Genomic DNA, 14,065 nt, shown 5'->3' on the forward strand with positions numbered 1-14,065 from the left:
AACATCTCCACCTGGAGTCAACTGAGGGGCACAGCTAGCTGTGCTTTGTGGGTGGATGGGAGTCCCCTGAAATGAAATGTTCCTCAGCTGTTTAAATTTCCAGTGGTCAGGTTTTATCCTATTTGCTTACTGTCCCATCACCTGAGAATTGAAACCCAATGTACACATAGGAACTTCAGCTCCTAAAGATTAAGGGATATATTGTGTTCTTAAATCTTGATCTCTGTAGACCTCATTTAAGACAACTCATTAAAACCACCATCTCCCATGTAGTGTTTAAGTTCTGCATAGGCTGTCACTATTCACCTACTTGCTGACCCTTTATCACAGCTCTCAATACTCTAATTCTCCATATTTATTGAAAATTATCTTTTTCAGTAATGTGGGCTGGGCAGAGACTGTTTGAGCATTCACATCAGCTGGCAGGCCCTTTCCGTCTTTTAAGGGCAAATATACCACTACCTTGATATAACACAAATTTGGATATAACACGGTAAAGCAGTGCTTGGGGGGGCTGTGCACTTCGGTGGATCAAAGCAAGTTCAATATAACATGATTTCACCTATAATGTAGTTAAATTCTTTGGCTCCCAAGGACAGCGTTATATCGAGGTAGAGGTGTATTTGCAATTAGAATGTATGGACTGGATGCTTGACAGCAGCAATATGCAAAATAGTGAATGGGCCTCAATAACACTGAGCTAACTTTATGACAGGGTCCTACCAACAGAAAGCAGAATAGCAACACTGTTAGCTTGCCTTCAGAACCCTAAATCCCTTGTAACTCACTGCTGCTCTGGTGGTTTCTATACTATCTGGATCAATGACTGTTTTTAATTAAGTTTTAGTACAACTGCTGTATTAGAAGTTGAGTGATGTAGAGCCACCTCCACAAAACAAACACACACTCTATCTTAACTGAGCTTTCAGCTGAAAGGGCCCTATTAAGCATTGGAGGATGGTGAGACAATCAGATTGGTGGCTTGATTGATCTTAACCTCCAATTTTCCATAGAGAGAGCACCTCATGCTATGGAAATAACTCTTCTTAGGCAATTTCATTGTAACTGCTGGACTGTTCCATGTTATGGTTACAGAGGGGGAGAGAGCATTCCTAATGCTAATAAACTTTTATTTTGTTATTTCATTAGTTATTTTTGTGTTTGTCATAAGTTCCTCAGGTGCCCTGAAGGTACTTTGAGTGGTGTTGTAGGTAGAGTGCCTTATTCATAGTTTGTCTACTGAATGACACTCCTCTATCTGAAATAGTGACCCTGACATCATAGTATATATGTATTTGGATTTTTCTTATTAAAGTGTCCACTCAGATTCTGATGTCAGTTCCATGGCTGAGTTGTCCAGGACAACGACGATTCTTAACATCCATATATTATAAACGTACTGCCAAGCACTACCAGTGACAGAGATGGTGGCAGCCCATAAAAGCAGTAGTTCCGGTCTCCTTGAAACCTGCACATGGGGAAAGAGGCATGTGTGGGTCAGAGCTGGGTGGCTACCTCCAACAGTTAAAGCAAAACAGGGACAAATTGCGTTGTCATTCTAGAAATGGGCCTTTGTAGCCTCCAGTAGTCTGTCAGCAGTGGAGAAGCAGTTGATTAGCCTTCCTGATGACTAATGTTTGACATCTGGCTGCAAAGAGCCAAGGCATTCATGCTGCAGATTTCAATAATAATGCTATTTAGCCTCTGCATCCAAAGCTGGAGTTCTTGTATTTATACAAAATATCAGTGTCTGGGTATCTTCCTCCCCTCTTATGAACTGACACTGATTTTTCATTTGTCACTACTTTACTTGGGGTGGGGGAAATAGTGTAATGACTTCTGAGTTCAAAAGAAGTCATAAATTGGATGGGGGAATGGGATTCTTTTATAAGAGTTTAAAGCAATTAAAACTTTGGGGTAAGGTAATTAGCCCTATTTTCAAAAATGTTTGAAATTGAAAAAATTTGAGTGTTAAATGTTATCACTTCAGAATTTAAAAATCCTGTGTCCTTAGTTGGTTGAAAACCACAAAAATTCCCTTTGTGCTTCTGTGATATACTGTTCTCTGTCTAAAAGACCCACCTTCTATAAGCTCCAAAAGGAGAGAGCAATGGAATCGCTGCCCTAGGTGCCAGAACACGTGAACCCTTCTCTCCCAAGGTAAATCATACGATAAGAATACACAAGCCATTGAAACAAACTTGCTTGGGCCACTTAGCTTTTAACACTACTAGAGTATTGCTAATTAGCCAACTTGACCCCAGTCACTGGGGTTTTGGTTTTAATCGCCTTCAATTTTGTCTCAATCCAAGTCTTGTCTGTAAAGGAACCTTTGACAAGAAGTGACAAGCGTGTTTTCAGTTGTCCACACTGCCACTTATCTAGTTTAATGTTTGATTAGCCACTCTTTTTTTCTTTTCTTTTTCGAATTAGGCCTGTATTCTCAAAGGTATTTACATGCCTGCATGAATTTCAATAGGAGTTAGGTGCTGAATACCTTTTGATGGTTTTATTGGTGAGTGTGAAAAGCAGCCATACTTCATACATAAGCAATAACTTACTATATAGCTTGCCTATAACTCATGGCTGATTGTACCAGGTATTGGTACTCTTTCCACTTTGTTTAAGAGATGTGCCTTCAGCCACCCTGGGATTGCCGGTGTGCCAGGTAACTAGCTTCCTTAAAGGAAACAGGGTAGCTCTACTAAAAACTTGTTCCTTTCAGCTGCTTCAGTATTTTTTGTAAACTCTCCTCCCTTAAGTTCTAACAGCATGGTGGGTGTTAGGGGCTAGGTAAAGAGAGGCATTTTCCTATGAGCCAGCAAATGATCCTGGCAAGGGATTCTAATTCAGCTGGTACCTGCAGTTCCCATGGCAATGCTACCTTTTCTTCCCAGAGCTGTTATCCAGTTCTGTGAACAGAAAGGCATCCAACAGCTGAGGTGTAAAGACTTTCACAGCCATTTCTGCCAGGGGTCTATAGGTATTCTCTTCTAACTAGTACATGCAAGCTGTAGGATACACATGGCTCCTACAGGCTGTTTTAAACTGTTTACAAACTTAGTCTTCCTCCTGTTTAATTGTAGAGTTTGGGCATTTCTGTGCTACAGCTACAACAATGGCACAGCTGCAGCACAGTAGTATAGACACTTCCTACATGGAGGGAAGGGTTTTTTGTGTGTGTAGATGCAGTTAATCCCTTTCTTTAAGATGTGGTAGCTAGGTGGGGGAAAGAACTCATCTGTCAACTTTCTCTACAGCAGGGGTTAGGTCTCTATAACTATAAATTTTTCATAACCTGGAATAACATAGCTAGGTCAAGCTAATTTTTAAGGATCAGGCCTCAATTGAAGTGACTGAGTTCTGTCTATGCTATTCAATTTAGAATCATAGAATATTAGGGTTAGAAAGGACCTCAGAAGGTCATTTAGTCCAACCCATTGCTCAAAGCAGGCCCAGTCCCCAGAGATTTTTACCCCAGTTCCCTAAATGGCCCGCTCAAAGATTAAGCTCACAACCCTGGGTTTAGCAGGCCAATGCTCAAACCACTGAGCTATCCCTCCCCCTGAATATGGAATAAAGGTTACTTTAAGTATAAAGATTTGGTTTTACTTAATTCTTGTATGTTCTTTATTCAGACTTGCTCATGTGCAAAGTTAGAAGCAAGGAAAATTACTACTCTAGCCTTAATTCTAATCAATGATTTGGCTCTAGTCTATGGAGTCTACTGAGCTGATCCTGCATTTCCTGAAGTTCAGGGAAATTTTTGTTTCATCATTACTGGAAGTAGGTCCAGAGAGGGTAGAATAGTTCAAGCTTTTACTGTTATCAGCTTTGGCTTAAGGTCACCTAGGCATTACCACTGCTGTAGGATCACGTATTGATTAGAGTACTTTTATATTTTAAATTCTGTTCCCCTACCCAATCTTTTATGCTGCTCTTCTAAATAATGTAGGCTCCGCTAGTTAAGACAAAACAAAGTAGACCCAGATCCTCAAACGGCTCTAGGCCCCTCACCTGCATTCAGATCAGTGGGCTAGAATTACTGCCTACGTGCTCTGGAGCCTTAGCCCTTACAACCTGCTGAATGCAAACAGCAGGGAAGCACTGACCTAGGCTTTACGTGACAAACTACACCAGAACAATCAACCCTGCAGTGAAGCGGATCGAAAACTGACAACGAGGGCCAGTCCTGCCCCTACGGCTACCCTCCCCTCTGCCCCCAGCCAGGGCCCTGTGCCCCCTACCCGGCCATTTCCCCTGAGAGGGACAGCTGAGCAAAGTCCTCAGCTCGCTTCCGCCCTCCCCCAACCAGCTCTGGAGTCACTTCACTTCACTCCACCCCCCGAGACGGGGATCCCCTACTGGCTCCTGGCAGTTGCGCGCTCAGGACGAGCTCCGAGCTGGCGAGCACTGGGCTGGGCCCGTTGTCGACATCGACGCCCTAGTGCCCGCTGGCGGCGGCTCCCAGCCAGCCGGGCCGAGCACCGGGCGCAGCACCCAGCAAGGGACCGTTGCCAGGGCAGCCCCCACGCGTGGCTCAGCGATTAACTGGACGCAGCGAGGAGGCTCCTACCAGCCCCGCCCCCAGAGGCCAGTGTGGGTAGGGGCGGGGCTCCCCGGCCTGAGAGGGAGAGACGCGCCATCCACGAGGGGCGGGGCTTTCTTTCGGGCTCCGTCTTGTGGTTCGCTCCTCTCTATGGTTCCTCCTCTAAGCTCTTCCGGGTCAGCTGGTAACCTTGGTAACTGACAACTTCCGATGAGCGGGACCTGAGGGTAAAGCGATGGCGGAGCCGAGATTCGGAGCCGAGCTGGTAAGGGGGCCCAGGGACCCTCAGGAACCCCCTTCCCTGCTGGGAGCCTGCTGCCGGGGCCCTCTTTCCTCTGCCCCGCCCCCATGTGAGCTCCCTGGGGCGCGGCCGCGGCCCTGCACTCAGCTCCCCGCACAACCGCGAAGTCTCTTAGCCCTGATCCGGTAGCAGAGACCTTGGTCCCCGGGGCGCTGCTGTGCACGGGGCTTTTGGCGCTCAGCGAGCGCGGGGCTGAAATACCAGGTCAAGCTTCGTCTGTAAGGAGGCTCCCTCCGCCCACGGCATTAGCCATCGTAGGGCCCCGCTCGGCCTGGCTGCGCCTGGAAATTAGACTTCGTACCAGATCGAAGTGTCTCGGTGCCCTTGTGGAGGAGCCAGCCCAAGCGGTGGGAGACGCAAAATGAAGGACCCTTAAAAGGGGGAACGGGGTGGACCTCTCTGACTGGGATTGTTGGGGAGTGGGGGCAATGGGAACAGGAGTGCAGATGCAACATTAGTACCTGTGTTGTAACAGCAGGGCAGCTGCACCAGTACTAATGCTGCAAAAGCAGCAAAGAGTCCTGTGGCACCTTACAGACTAACAGTCGTATTGGAGCATGAGCTTTCCTGGATGAATACCCACTTCGTCGGATGCAGCATTTACAGATCCAGACTAACACGGCTACCCCTCTGATACGGTACTAATGCTGGTGTAAGCTCTGCTGGAAACACAGGGTGCTGGCATTTTCCCACCACCTTATCTAGATGATTTTCCAATCCAGTCCTGAAAACGGCCCAGATGCACTATTGCTCTGATGGGGATGGTGACCTAAGCCTTGAGGTAAATGAAATACTGGGAGGAAACACAAGGAGGAAGGTGCAACAGAGGGGGCCTCCTGATTCATACTGAGAAAACAGGGCAATCAGCTAGTTACCTTAGGTACAAAAGGAGCACTTAAAGATGATAAAGTGATTGCAGAGAAATTAAATGAATTCTTTGCTTCAGTCTTCCCAGCTGAGGATGTTAGGAAGATTCCCAAACCTGAGTCATCCTTTGTAGGTGACAAATCTGAGAAATTGTCACAGATTGAAGTGTCACTCAAGGAGGTTTTGGAATTAATTGATAAATTTAACAGTAACAATAACCAGATGGCATTCACCCAAGAGTTCTGGAAGAACTCAAATGTGAAATTGCGGAACTATTAACTGTGGTTTATAACCTGTCCTTTAAATTGGCTTTTCTATCCAATGACTGGAAGATAGCTAATGTAACACTAACATTTAAAAAGGGCTCTAGAGGTGATCCCGGCAATTACAGACAGTAGGACTAACATCAGTACCAGGCAAATTAGTTGAAACAATAATAAAATTGTCAGACACATAGAAGAACATGACTTGTTGGGCAAAAGTCAACATGGTTTCTGTAAAGGCAAATCATGTCTTGCTAATCTATTAGAGTTCTTTGAAGAGGTCAACAAACGTGGACAAGGGGGATCCAGTGGACATAGTGTACTTAGATTTTCAGAAAGCCTTTGACAAGGTCCCTCACCAAAGGCTCTTATGTAAATTAAGTTGTCGTGGGATAAGAGAGAAGATCCTTTTATGGATTGAGAACTGGTTAAAAGACAGGGAACAAAGGGATAGGAATAAATGGTAAATTTTCAGAATGGAGAGGGGTAACTAGTGGTGTTCCCCAAGGATCAGTGCTAGGACCAGTCCTATTCAACTTATTTATAAATGATCTGGAGAAAGGGGTAAACAGTGAAGTGGCAAAGTTTGCAGATGATACTAAACTGCTCAAGCTAGTTAGGACTAAAGCAAACTGTGGAGAACTTCAAAAAGATCTCACAAAACTAAGTGACTGGGCAACAAAATGGCAAATGAAATTTAATGTGGATAAATGTAAAGTAATGCACATTGCAAAAAAATCACCCCAACTATACATATAATATGATGGGGCCTAATTTAGCTACAGCTGATCAGGAAAGAGATCTTGGAGTTGTCATGGTATAATTCCCCACCCTGAACCTTAGCGTCCAAAAGATAGGGTACCAGCATGAATTCCTCTAAGTTCAATTACCAGCTTAGTACTTGTAGCGTTGCCACCAACCAGGAATTCCAGTGCCTGGTACACTCTGGTCCCCCCAAAATCCTGCCCGGGGACCCCCAAGACCCAGTCCCTCTGGATCTTAACACAAGGAAAGTAAACCCTTTCCCTCACCTTTGCCTCTCACAGGCTTCTGTTCCCTGGGTACCCTGGAAGATCACTGTGATTCAAACTCCTTGAATCTTAAAACAGAGAGGAAAATCCACCTTCCCCCCTCCTTCTCTCTCCCCCTCCCAGACTCTCCCTGAGAGAGAAAGTAATCCTAACACAGAGAGAAAATTAACCTTTCTCTCCCCCTTCCCTCCTTTCTCCCCACCAATTCCCTGGTGAATCCAGACCCAGTCCCTTGGGTCTCACCAGAATAAAAAAACCAATCAGGTTCTTAAACAAGAAAAGCTTTTAATTAAAGAAAGAAAAAATAGTAAAAATTATCTTTGTAAATTTAAGATGGAATATGTTACAGGGTCTTTCAGCTATAGACACTGGGAATACCCTCCCAGCCTAAATATACAAGTACAAATTAAAATCCTTTCAGCAAAATACAAATTTGAACTCCTTCCAGCCAAATACACATTTGCAAATAAAGAAAACAAACATAAGCCTAACTCGCCTTATCTACCTAGTACTTACTATTCTGGACATATAAGAGACTGTATCAGAGAGATTGAAGAAAAACCTGGTTACACGTCTGGTCGCTCTCAGAACCCAGAGAGAACAACAACCAAACAATAACAGCACACACACAGACTTCCCTCCCTCAAGATTTAAAAGTATCCTGTCCCCTGATTGATCCTCTGGTCAGGTGACAGCCAGGCTCACTGAACTTAACCCTTTACAGGCAAAAGACATGAAGTACTCCTGTTCTATTAACCCTTAACTATCTGTTTATGACAGGAGTCATGGATAGTTCACTGAAGACATCCACGCGGTGTGCAGCAGCAGTCAAAAAAGCAAACAAGATGTTAGGAATCATTAAAAAAGGGCTAGAGAATAAGATGGCCCTTATATACATCCATGGTATGCCTACATCTTGAATACTGCATACGGATGTGGTCTTCTCATCTCAAAAAAGATATACTGGCATGAGAAAAGGTTCAGAGAAGGGCAACTAAAATGATTAGGGGTTTGGAACTGGTCCCATGTGAGGAGAGATTAAAGAGGCTAGGACTATTCATCTTGGAAAAGAGTAGACTAAGGGGGGAATATGATAGAGGTATATAAAATCATGAGTGCTGTGGAGAAAGTGAATAAGGAAAAGTTATTTACTTGTTCCCATAATATAAGCGTTAGGGCCATCAAATGAAATTAATAGGCAGCAGGTTTAAAACAAATAAAAGGAAGTTCTTCACACAGCGCACAGTCAACCTGTGGAACTCCTTACCTGAGGAGGCTGTGAAGACTAGGACTATAACAGGGTTTAAAAGAGAACTAGATAAATTCATGGATGTTAAGTCCATTAATGGCTATTAGCCAGGATGGTAAAGAATGGTGTCTCTAGCCTCTGACTGTCAGAGGATGGAGATAGATGGCAGGAGAGAGATCACTTGATCATTACCTGTTAGGTTCACTCCCTCTGGGGCACCTGGCATTGGTCACTGTCGGTAGACAGCATACTGGGCTGGATGGACCTTTGGTCTGACCCAGTATGGCTATTCTTATGTACATGAACATGGGAAACAAGCAGGAAGAATTGGAAGTTTTGGCGCTGCCAAAGAACTATGATGTGATTGGAATAACAGACTTGGTGGGTTAGCTCACATGACTGGAGCACTGTCATGGATGGGTATAAACTGTTCAGGAAGCACAGGCAGAGGAGGAAAGGTGAAGGAGCTGCACTGTATGTAAGAGAGTGATATGAATGCTCAGAGCTCCAGCATGAAATTGGAGAAAAACCTGTTGAGAGTCTTTTGGAAGTTTAGATGTTTAGAAGCAAGAGCAACAAGGGTGATGTCATGGTGAGCGTGTGCTATAGACTAAAAAACCAAGAGGATGAGGTAGACGAGACTTTCTTTGGACAATTAACTGAAGTTTCCAGAACACAAGCCCTGGTTTTAATGGGGAATTCAGTCACCCTAACATCATCTGGGTGAGCAATACAGCAGTGCACACACAATCCAGGAAGTTTTTGGAGGGTGTTGGGGACACTCCTCTTGATCTGCCGCTTACAAACAGGGAAGAATTGGTAGGGGCAGTAGAAGTGTGTGGCAACCTGGGCAGCAGTGACCATGAGATGGTTGAGTTCAGGATCCTGACAAAGGGAAGAAAGGAGAGTAGCAAAACATGGACCCTGGAGTTTAGAAAAGCAGACTTGGATTCCCTTAGGGAACTGATGGGCGGGGTCCCCTGGGAGGCTAATATGAGGGGGAAAGGAGTGCAGGAAAGCTGTCTGTATTTTAAAGAAGGCTTACTGAGGGCGCAGCAACAAACCTTCCTGATGTGCAGAAAGAATAGCAAATATGGCAGGTGACCAACTTGTCTTAACAGTAAAATCTTTGGTGAGCTTAAACACAAAAAGGAAGCTTACAAGAAGGGGAAACTTGGACAGATGACTAGGGATGAGTATAAACATATTGCTCGAGCATGCAGGGATGTAATCAGCAAGGCCAAAACACAACTGGAGTTGCAGTTAGCAAGAGATATGAAGAGTGACAAGAAGGGTTTCTACAGGTATTTTAGTAACAAGAAAAAGGTCAAGGAAAGTACTATACCCACCTGGGGAAGTGAGGAAACAGATTAACAGAGCGAGATGGGTACCCAGAAATCACCTACTACAGGACTGGGCCAACAAGGAAAATAACAAAACACCACTGGCCATCATGTACAGCCCCTTGCTAAAACCTCTCCAGTGCATCATCAACGATCTACAACCTGTCCTGGAAAATGATCCCCCCACTCTCACAAGCCTTGGGAGGCAGGCCAATCCTTGCTTACAGGCAACCCCCCAACCTGAAGCAAATACTCACCAGCAACTACACACCACACCATAAAAACACTAACCCAGGAACCAATCCCTGTGACAAACCTCGTTGACTTCTCTGTCCTGATATCTGTTCTAGTGACACCATCATAGGACCCAACCACACCAGCCACACCATCAGAGGCTCATTCACCTGCACGTCTACTAATGTGAAATATGCCATCATGTGCCAGCAATGCCCCTCTGCCATGTACATTGGCCAAACTGGACAGTCTCTACATAAAAGTATAAATGGACACAAATCAGATATCAGGAATAGTAACATACAAAAACCAGTAGGATAACACTTCAGTCTCTGGGTACGTCCAGACTACCCGCCGTATCGGCGGGTTAAAATCGATTGCTCGGGGATCGATATATCACGTCTAATCTAGACGCGATATATCGATCCCCGAGCACGCTTATATCGATTCCGGAACTCCATCAACCCCAACGGAGTTCCGGAATCGACACGGAGAGCCGTGGACATCGATCCCACACCGTCTGGATGGGTGAGTAATCCGATCTTAGATATTCGACTCAGCTACGTTATTCACGTAGCTGAAGTTGCGCATCTAAGATCGATTTCCCCCTCCTAGTCTGGACCAGCCCTCTGTGAACACTCAATAACAGATTTAAAAGTAGCCATACTTGAACCAAAAAAATTAAATAAATAAATAAATAAAAGACTTCAAAGAGAAACTACTGAGCTACTATTCATTTCCAAACTTAACACCATCAATTTGGGTTTGAATAGGGACGGGGAGTGGCTGGCTGACTACAAAAGCAATTTTTCCTCTCTTGGTATTGACACCTCGTCTTCAATTATTGGGAGTGGACTACATCCACCCTGGCTAAATTGGCTTTCAACATTGGTTCTCCACTTGTAAGGTAACTCCCTTCTCTTCATGTGCCAATATATATTTATGCCTGTATCTGTAATTTTCACTCCATGCATCTGAAGAACTGGGTTTTTACCCATGAAAGCTTATGCCCAATAAATCTGTTAGTCTTTAAGGTGCCACTGGACTCCTTGTTTTTATTAATGATCTGGATGATGGGATAGATTGTACCCTCAGGAAGTTCACGGATGACACTAAGCTGGCAGGAGAGGTAGATACACTGGAGGGTAGGGATAGGGTCCAGAGTGACCTAGACAAATTGGAGGATTGGGCAAAAAGAAATCTGATGAGGTTCAGCAAGTATAAGGGTATGGCTACACTTGGAATTTCAAACTGCTGCCCTGGCAGCGCTGCGGGAACGCTGCCACGGCAGCGCTTTGAAGTGCGTATGTGGTCGGAGCGGCAGCGCTGCATATAAACCACATCCTCTACGGGTGTAGCGTGCAGCGTTAGGAGCTGCGCTCCCAGCGCTGCCGCCCTGATTACACTGAGGCTTTACAGCGCTGTATCTTGCAGCACTCAGGGTTTTTTTTTTTCACACCCCTGAGTGCAAAAGTTGCAGCGCTGTAAAGTGTGAGTGTAGCCAAGTCCTAAGTGCAGAGTCCTATGCTTTGGATGGAAAAATCCCATGCATCACTACAGGCTGGGGACCGGCTGGCTAAGCAGCAATTCTGCAGAAAAGGACTTGGGGATTACAGTGGATGAGAAGCTGGATGTGAGTCAGCAGTGTGCTCTTGTTGCCAAGAAGGCTAATGGCATATTGGACTGCATTAGTAGGAATGTTGCCTGCAGATAGAAGGAAGTGATTATTCCCCTCTATTCAGCACTGGTGAGGCCACATCTGGAGTATTGCGTGTGATTTGGGCCCCCCACTATAGAAAGGATGTGGACAAATTGGAAAGAGTCCAGCGGAGGGCAGTGAAAATGATTGGGGTCTGGGGCACATGACTTACAAGGAGAGGCTGAGGGAACTGGGCTTGTTTAGTCTGCAGAAGAGAAGAGTGGTGGTGGTGGTGGGGATTTGATAGCAGCCTTCAACTACCTGAAAGGGGGTTCCAAAGAGGATGGAGCTCGGCTGTTCTCAGTGGTGGCCGATGACAGAACAAGGAGCAATGGTCTCAAGTTGCAGTGGGGGAGGTCTAGGCTGGATATTAGAAAACACTTTCACTAGGAGGGTGGGGGGCACATAACAATCTTCAAATATTTAAAAGGTTGTTTGAAAGAGGACCATGATCAGATGTTCTCCATGTCCACCGTGGATAGGACAAGAAGTAATCGGCTTAGTTTGCAGCAAGGGAGATTTAGGTTAGGTATTAGGAAAAACTTTCTAATTATAAGCAGAGGTAAGCACTGGAACAGGTCATGTAGGGAGGTTGTGGAATCTCTGTCACTGGAGGTTTTCAAGAATAGGTTAGACAAACACCTGTCAGTGATGATCTAGGATTACTTGTTCCTGCCTCAGATCAAGGGGCTGTGGACTAGATGACTTCTTGAGATCCTTTCCAGCCCTATATATTTGTGAAGTCAGTTAATGATGAATGATTTAGAACAGAATCCAGCTTGCTCACTCAGGGCTCTTCCAGGCTATTATAAATAAAATGTAGTTGCTAAAATGAGCAGATTCTGAATACCCCTGGGGGATATTGGTTGAGTAAGGTGTTGATCAATAGAGTAGTACTTTGCTGTAGCAGTGGGTTTGTAAGGAGTGCATCCATCCCTGCTTCCTTTCAGAGGTGGAGTGAACCACTGATGTTAAATGTTATAGACATTTTGGTACCCACAGCTGCAGAGTTTGACTAGTAACTGGGCTCTGAGTGAATTCATCCCAAGATTGATTTTCAGATGAAAATCAATTTAATGTTGAGTCTTTAATCATTTAATTGCTGTGTTTCAGCTTGGCATAACACACCTGGTAAAAGGATTATGCTCTGAGAGCCAGTGTGTGACCTATTTTTATTTAAATCACTTGAGTGTGTCGTTAAGAATTTTTCAGTTTGGCATTACAGTCTGAAACTACTAACACTTTGATCTATGAAAAGTACAATGCTTATCACAAAGCAGCATCAAAACTTAAATGTGCCACTTCACTGCTTGTGCTAGATCTGTTGTCCCACATGTTATTTATTTAAATGTCCCCCAGATTTTCTTATCTTTGTGCTACTTTCGTGGACAGTAATATTTACAATGTAATAGACATTCAATCTTACTCTAGCTTTCAACAGGGGCAAGGATATTCTCCTTTATCTGGAGAGTTTTCCTTTGCCTTGACACCCGACAGGTAGTCTTAACTCCGTCACCCTCTGTTGTCAGTATAATCAGCTTATGTTTTAATTTTTGGAGACCTGAAAGAGATTTATGAACTGATTACAACAGAAATGTAATCACCATAATTAGTTTCCTTACTGAATCTAAGACTTTCCTGAAGGTAGAATCTGTTAGCTATGCCCTAGGGAGGTGGAGAAGGTCTTTTCATAGCACTTGACAAGCAGGCTTCATCATGGGAGCTCTGAGGTTTTATCATCTCACTGGGGACACGGAGCTTCAACAATATTGCTTGTTCTCCACTGAGTTGCTTCCAGTGTAAAAGAGAAGAATGTCCATACTCCAGTCTAAATGGATTCAGCACTTCCAACAAGTGTGCTGAAGTCTAGAGATGTAGCAATCTTGGATGAAATTGGATAACATTGTGTGGTGTGGCTAATTCTGTGCTGTGACTGTTATCTGGGATGTAGTAACATGAAACATAAACGTGAGATTTAGACATTTTAAGCCTAGACTCCCCAAACCAGTAGAAAATGTACTTTAGGGAATTATCTTGTACAGGACCCTGGGAAGTGGCAGGACACTGCACAGTAGTAACTTCCTTCACCCACCTTTGTGAGTCTATAAGAAAATGCCTAATAGGAAAGACAGGTGTTTGGATTTTTTTGCATTACTGAAAGTCTGAACTGTGGAAGTGGAAGGAGTTGCTAGTCAATTTAGAGAGAGAGAGGGAGTTTTTCTACTTTTATATCCATACTTCTGTTTAAGTCTTTTCTGAGTGTATAATTAACAATTTGTAGACCTGCCATCCCAAGGCAGATGTGATCATATAAAATTTTCACAGCTAGGCACTGGGATGCCAAAGGGAGATTTACAAAAGAGCTGCCCACAATCTCCAGTGTTGTAAGTGGCTAAAATTTGTTCTAGATTAAGGCCTGGTCTACATTTACAAGTTAGGTTGACATAGCTACAGTTAACAGGAGTGTGAAAAATTTACTCCTCTGAGCATCATAGTTAAATGAACCTGACCCCTGGTGTAGACATGGCT

General features: G+C 44.3%; 1 protein-coding gene across 9 annotated transcripts in view; it reads left to right on the forward strand.

Annotated features, from left to right (window-relative positions):
* Positions 1–4,498: 4,498 nt before the first annotated feature.
* BBS4 (Bardet-Biedl syndrome 4) overlaps positions 4,499–14,065 on the forward strand; it is a 105,936-nt gene continuing 96,369 nt past the window's right edge. For 2 of the 9 annotated variants that reach the window (XM_030577492.1, XM_030577490.1), the window contains exon 1: positions 4,798–4,814. Coding sequence is in view for 2 of the 9 variants with exons in the window: in XM_030577489.1 (XP_030433349.1) it covers positions 4,785–4,814 (30 nt within the window). In the remaining 7 variants the exon portion in view is untranslated. Of the gene's footprint in view, positions 4,815–14,065 lie in introns of all 9 variants that reach the window. The other 7 variants (XM_030577496.1, XM_030577498.1, XM_030577489.1 and 4 more) reach the window with 6 other exon arrangements.

Source organism: Gopherus evgoodei, chromosome 10 (genome assembly GCF_007399415.2).
Source record: "Gopherus evgoodei ecotype Sinaloan lineage chromosome 10, rGopEvg1_v1.p, whole genome shotgun sequence".
Lineage (NCBI taxonomy): Eukaryota > Metazoa > Chordata > Testudines > Testudinidae > Gopherus > Gopherus evgoodei.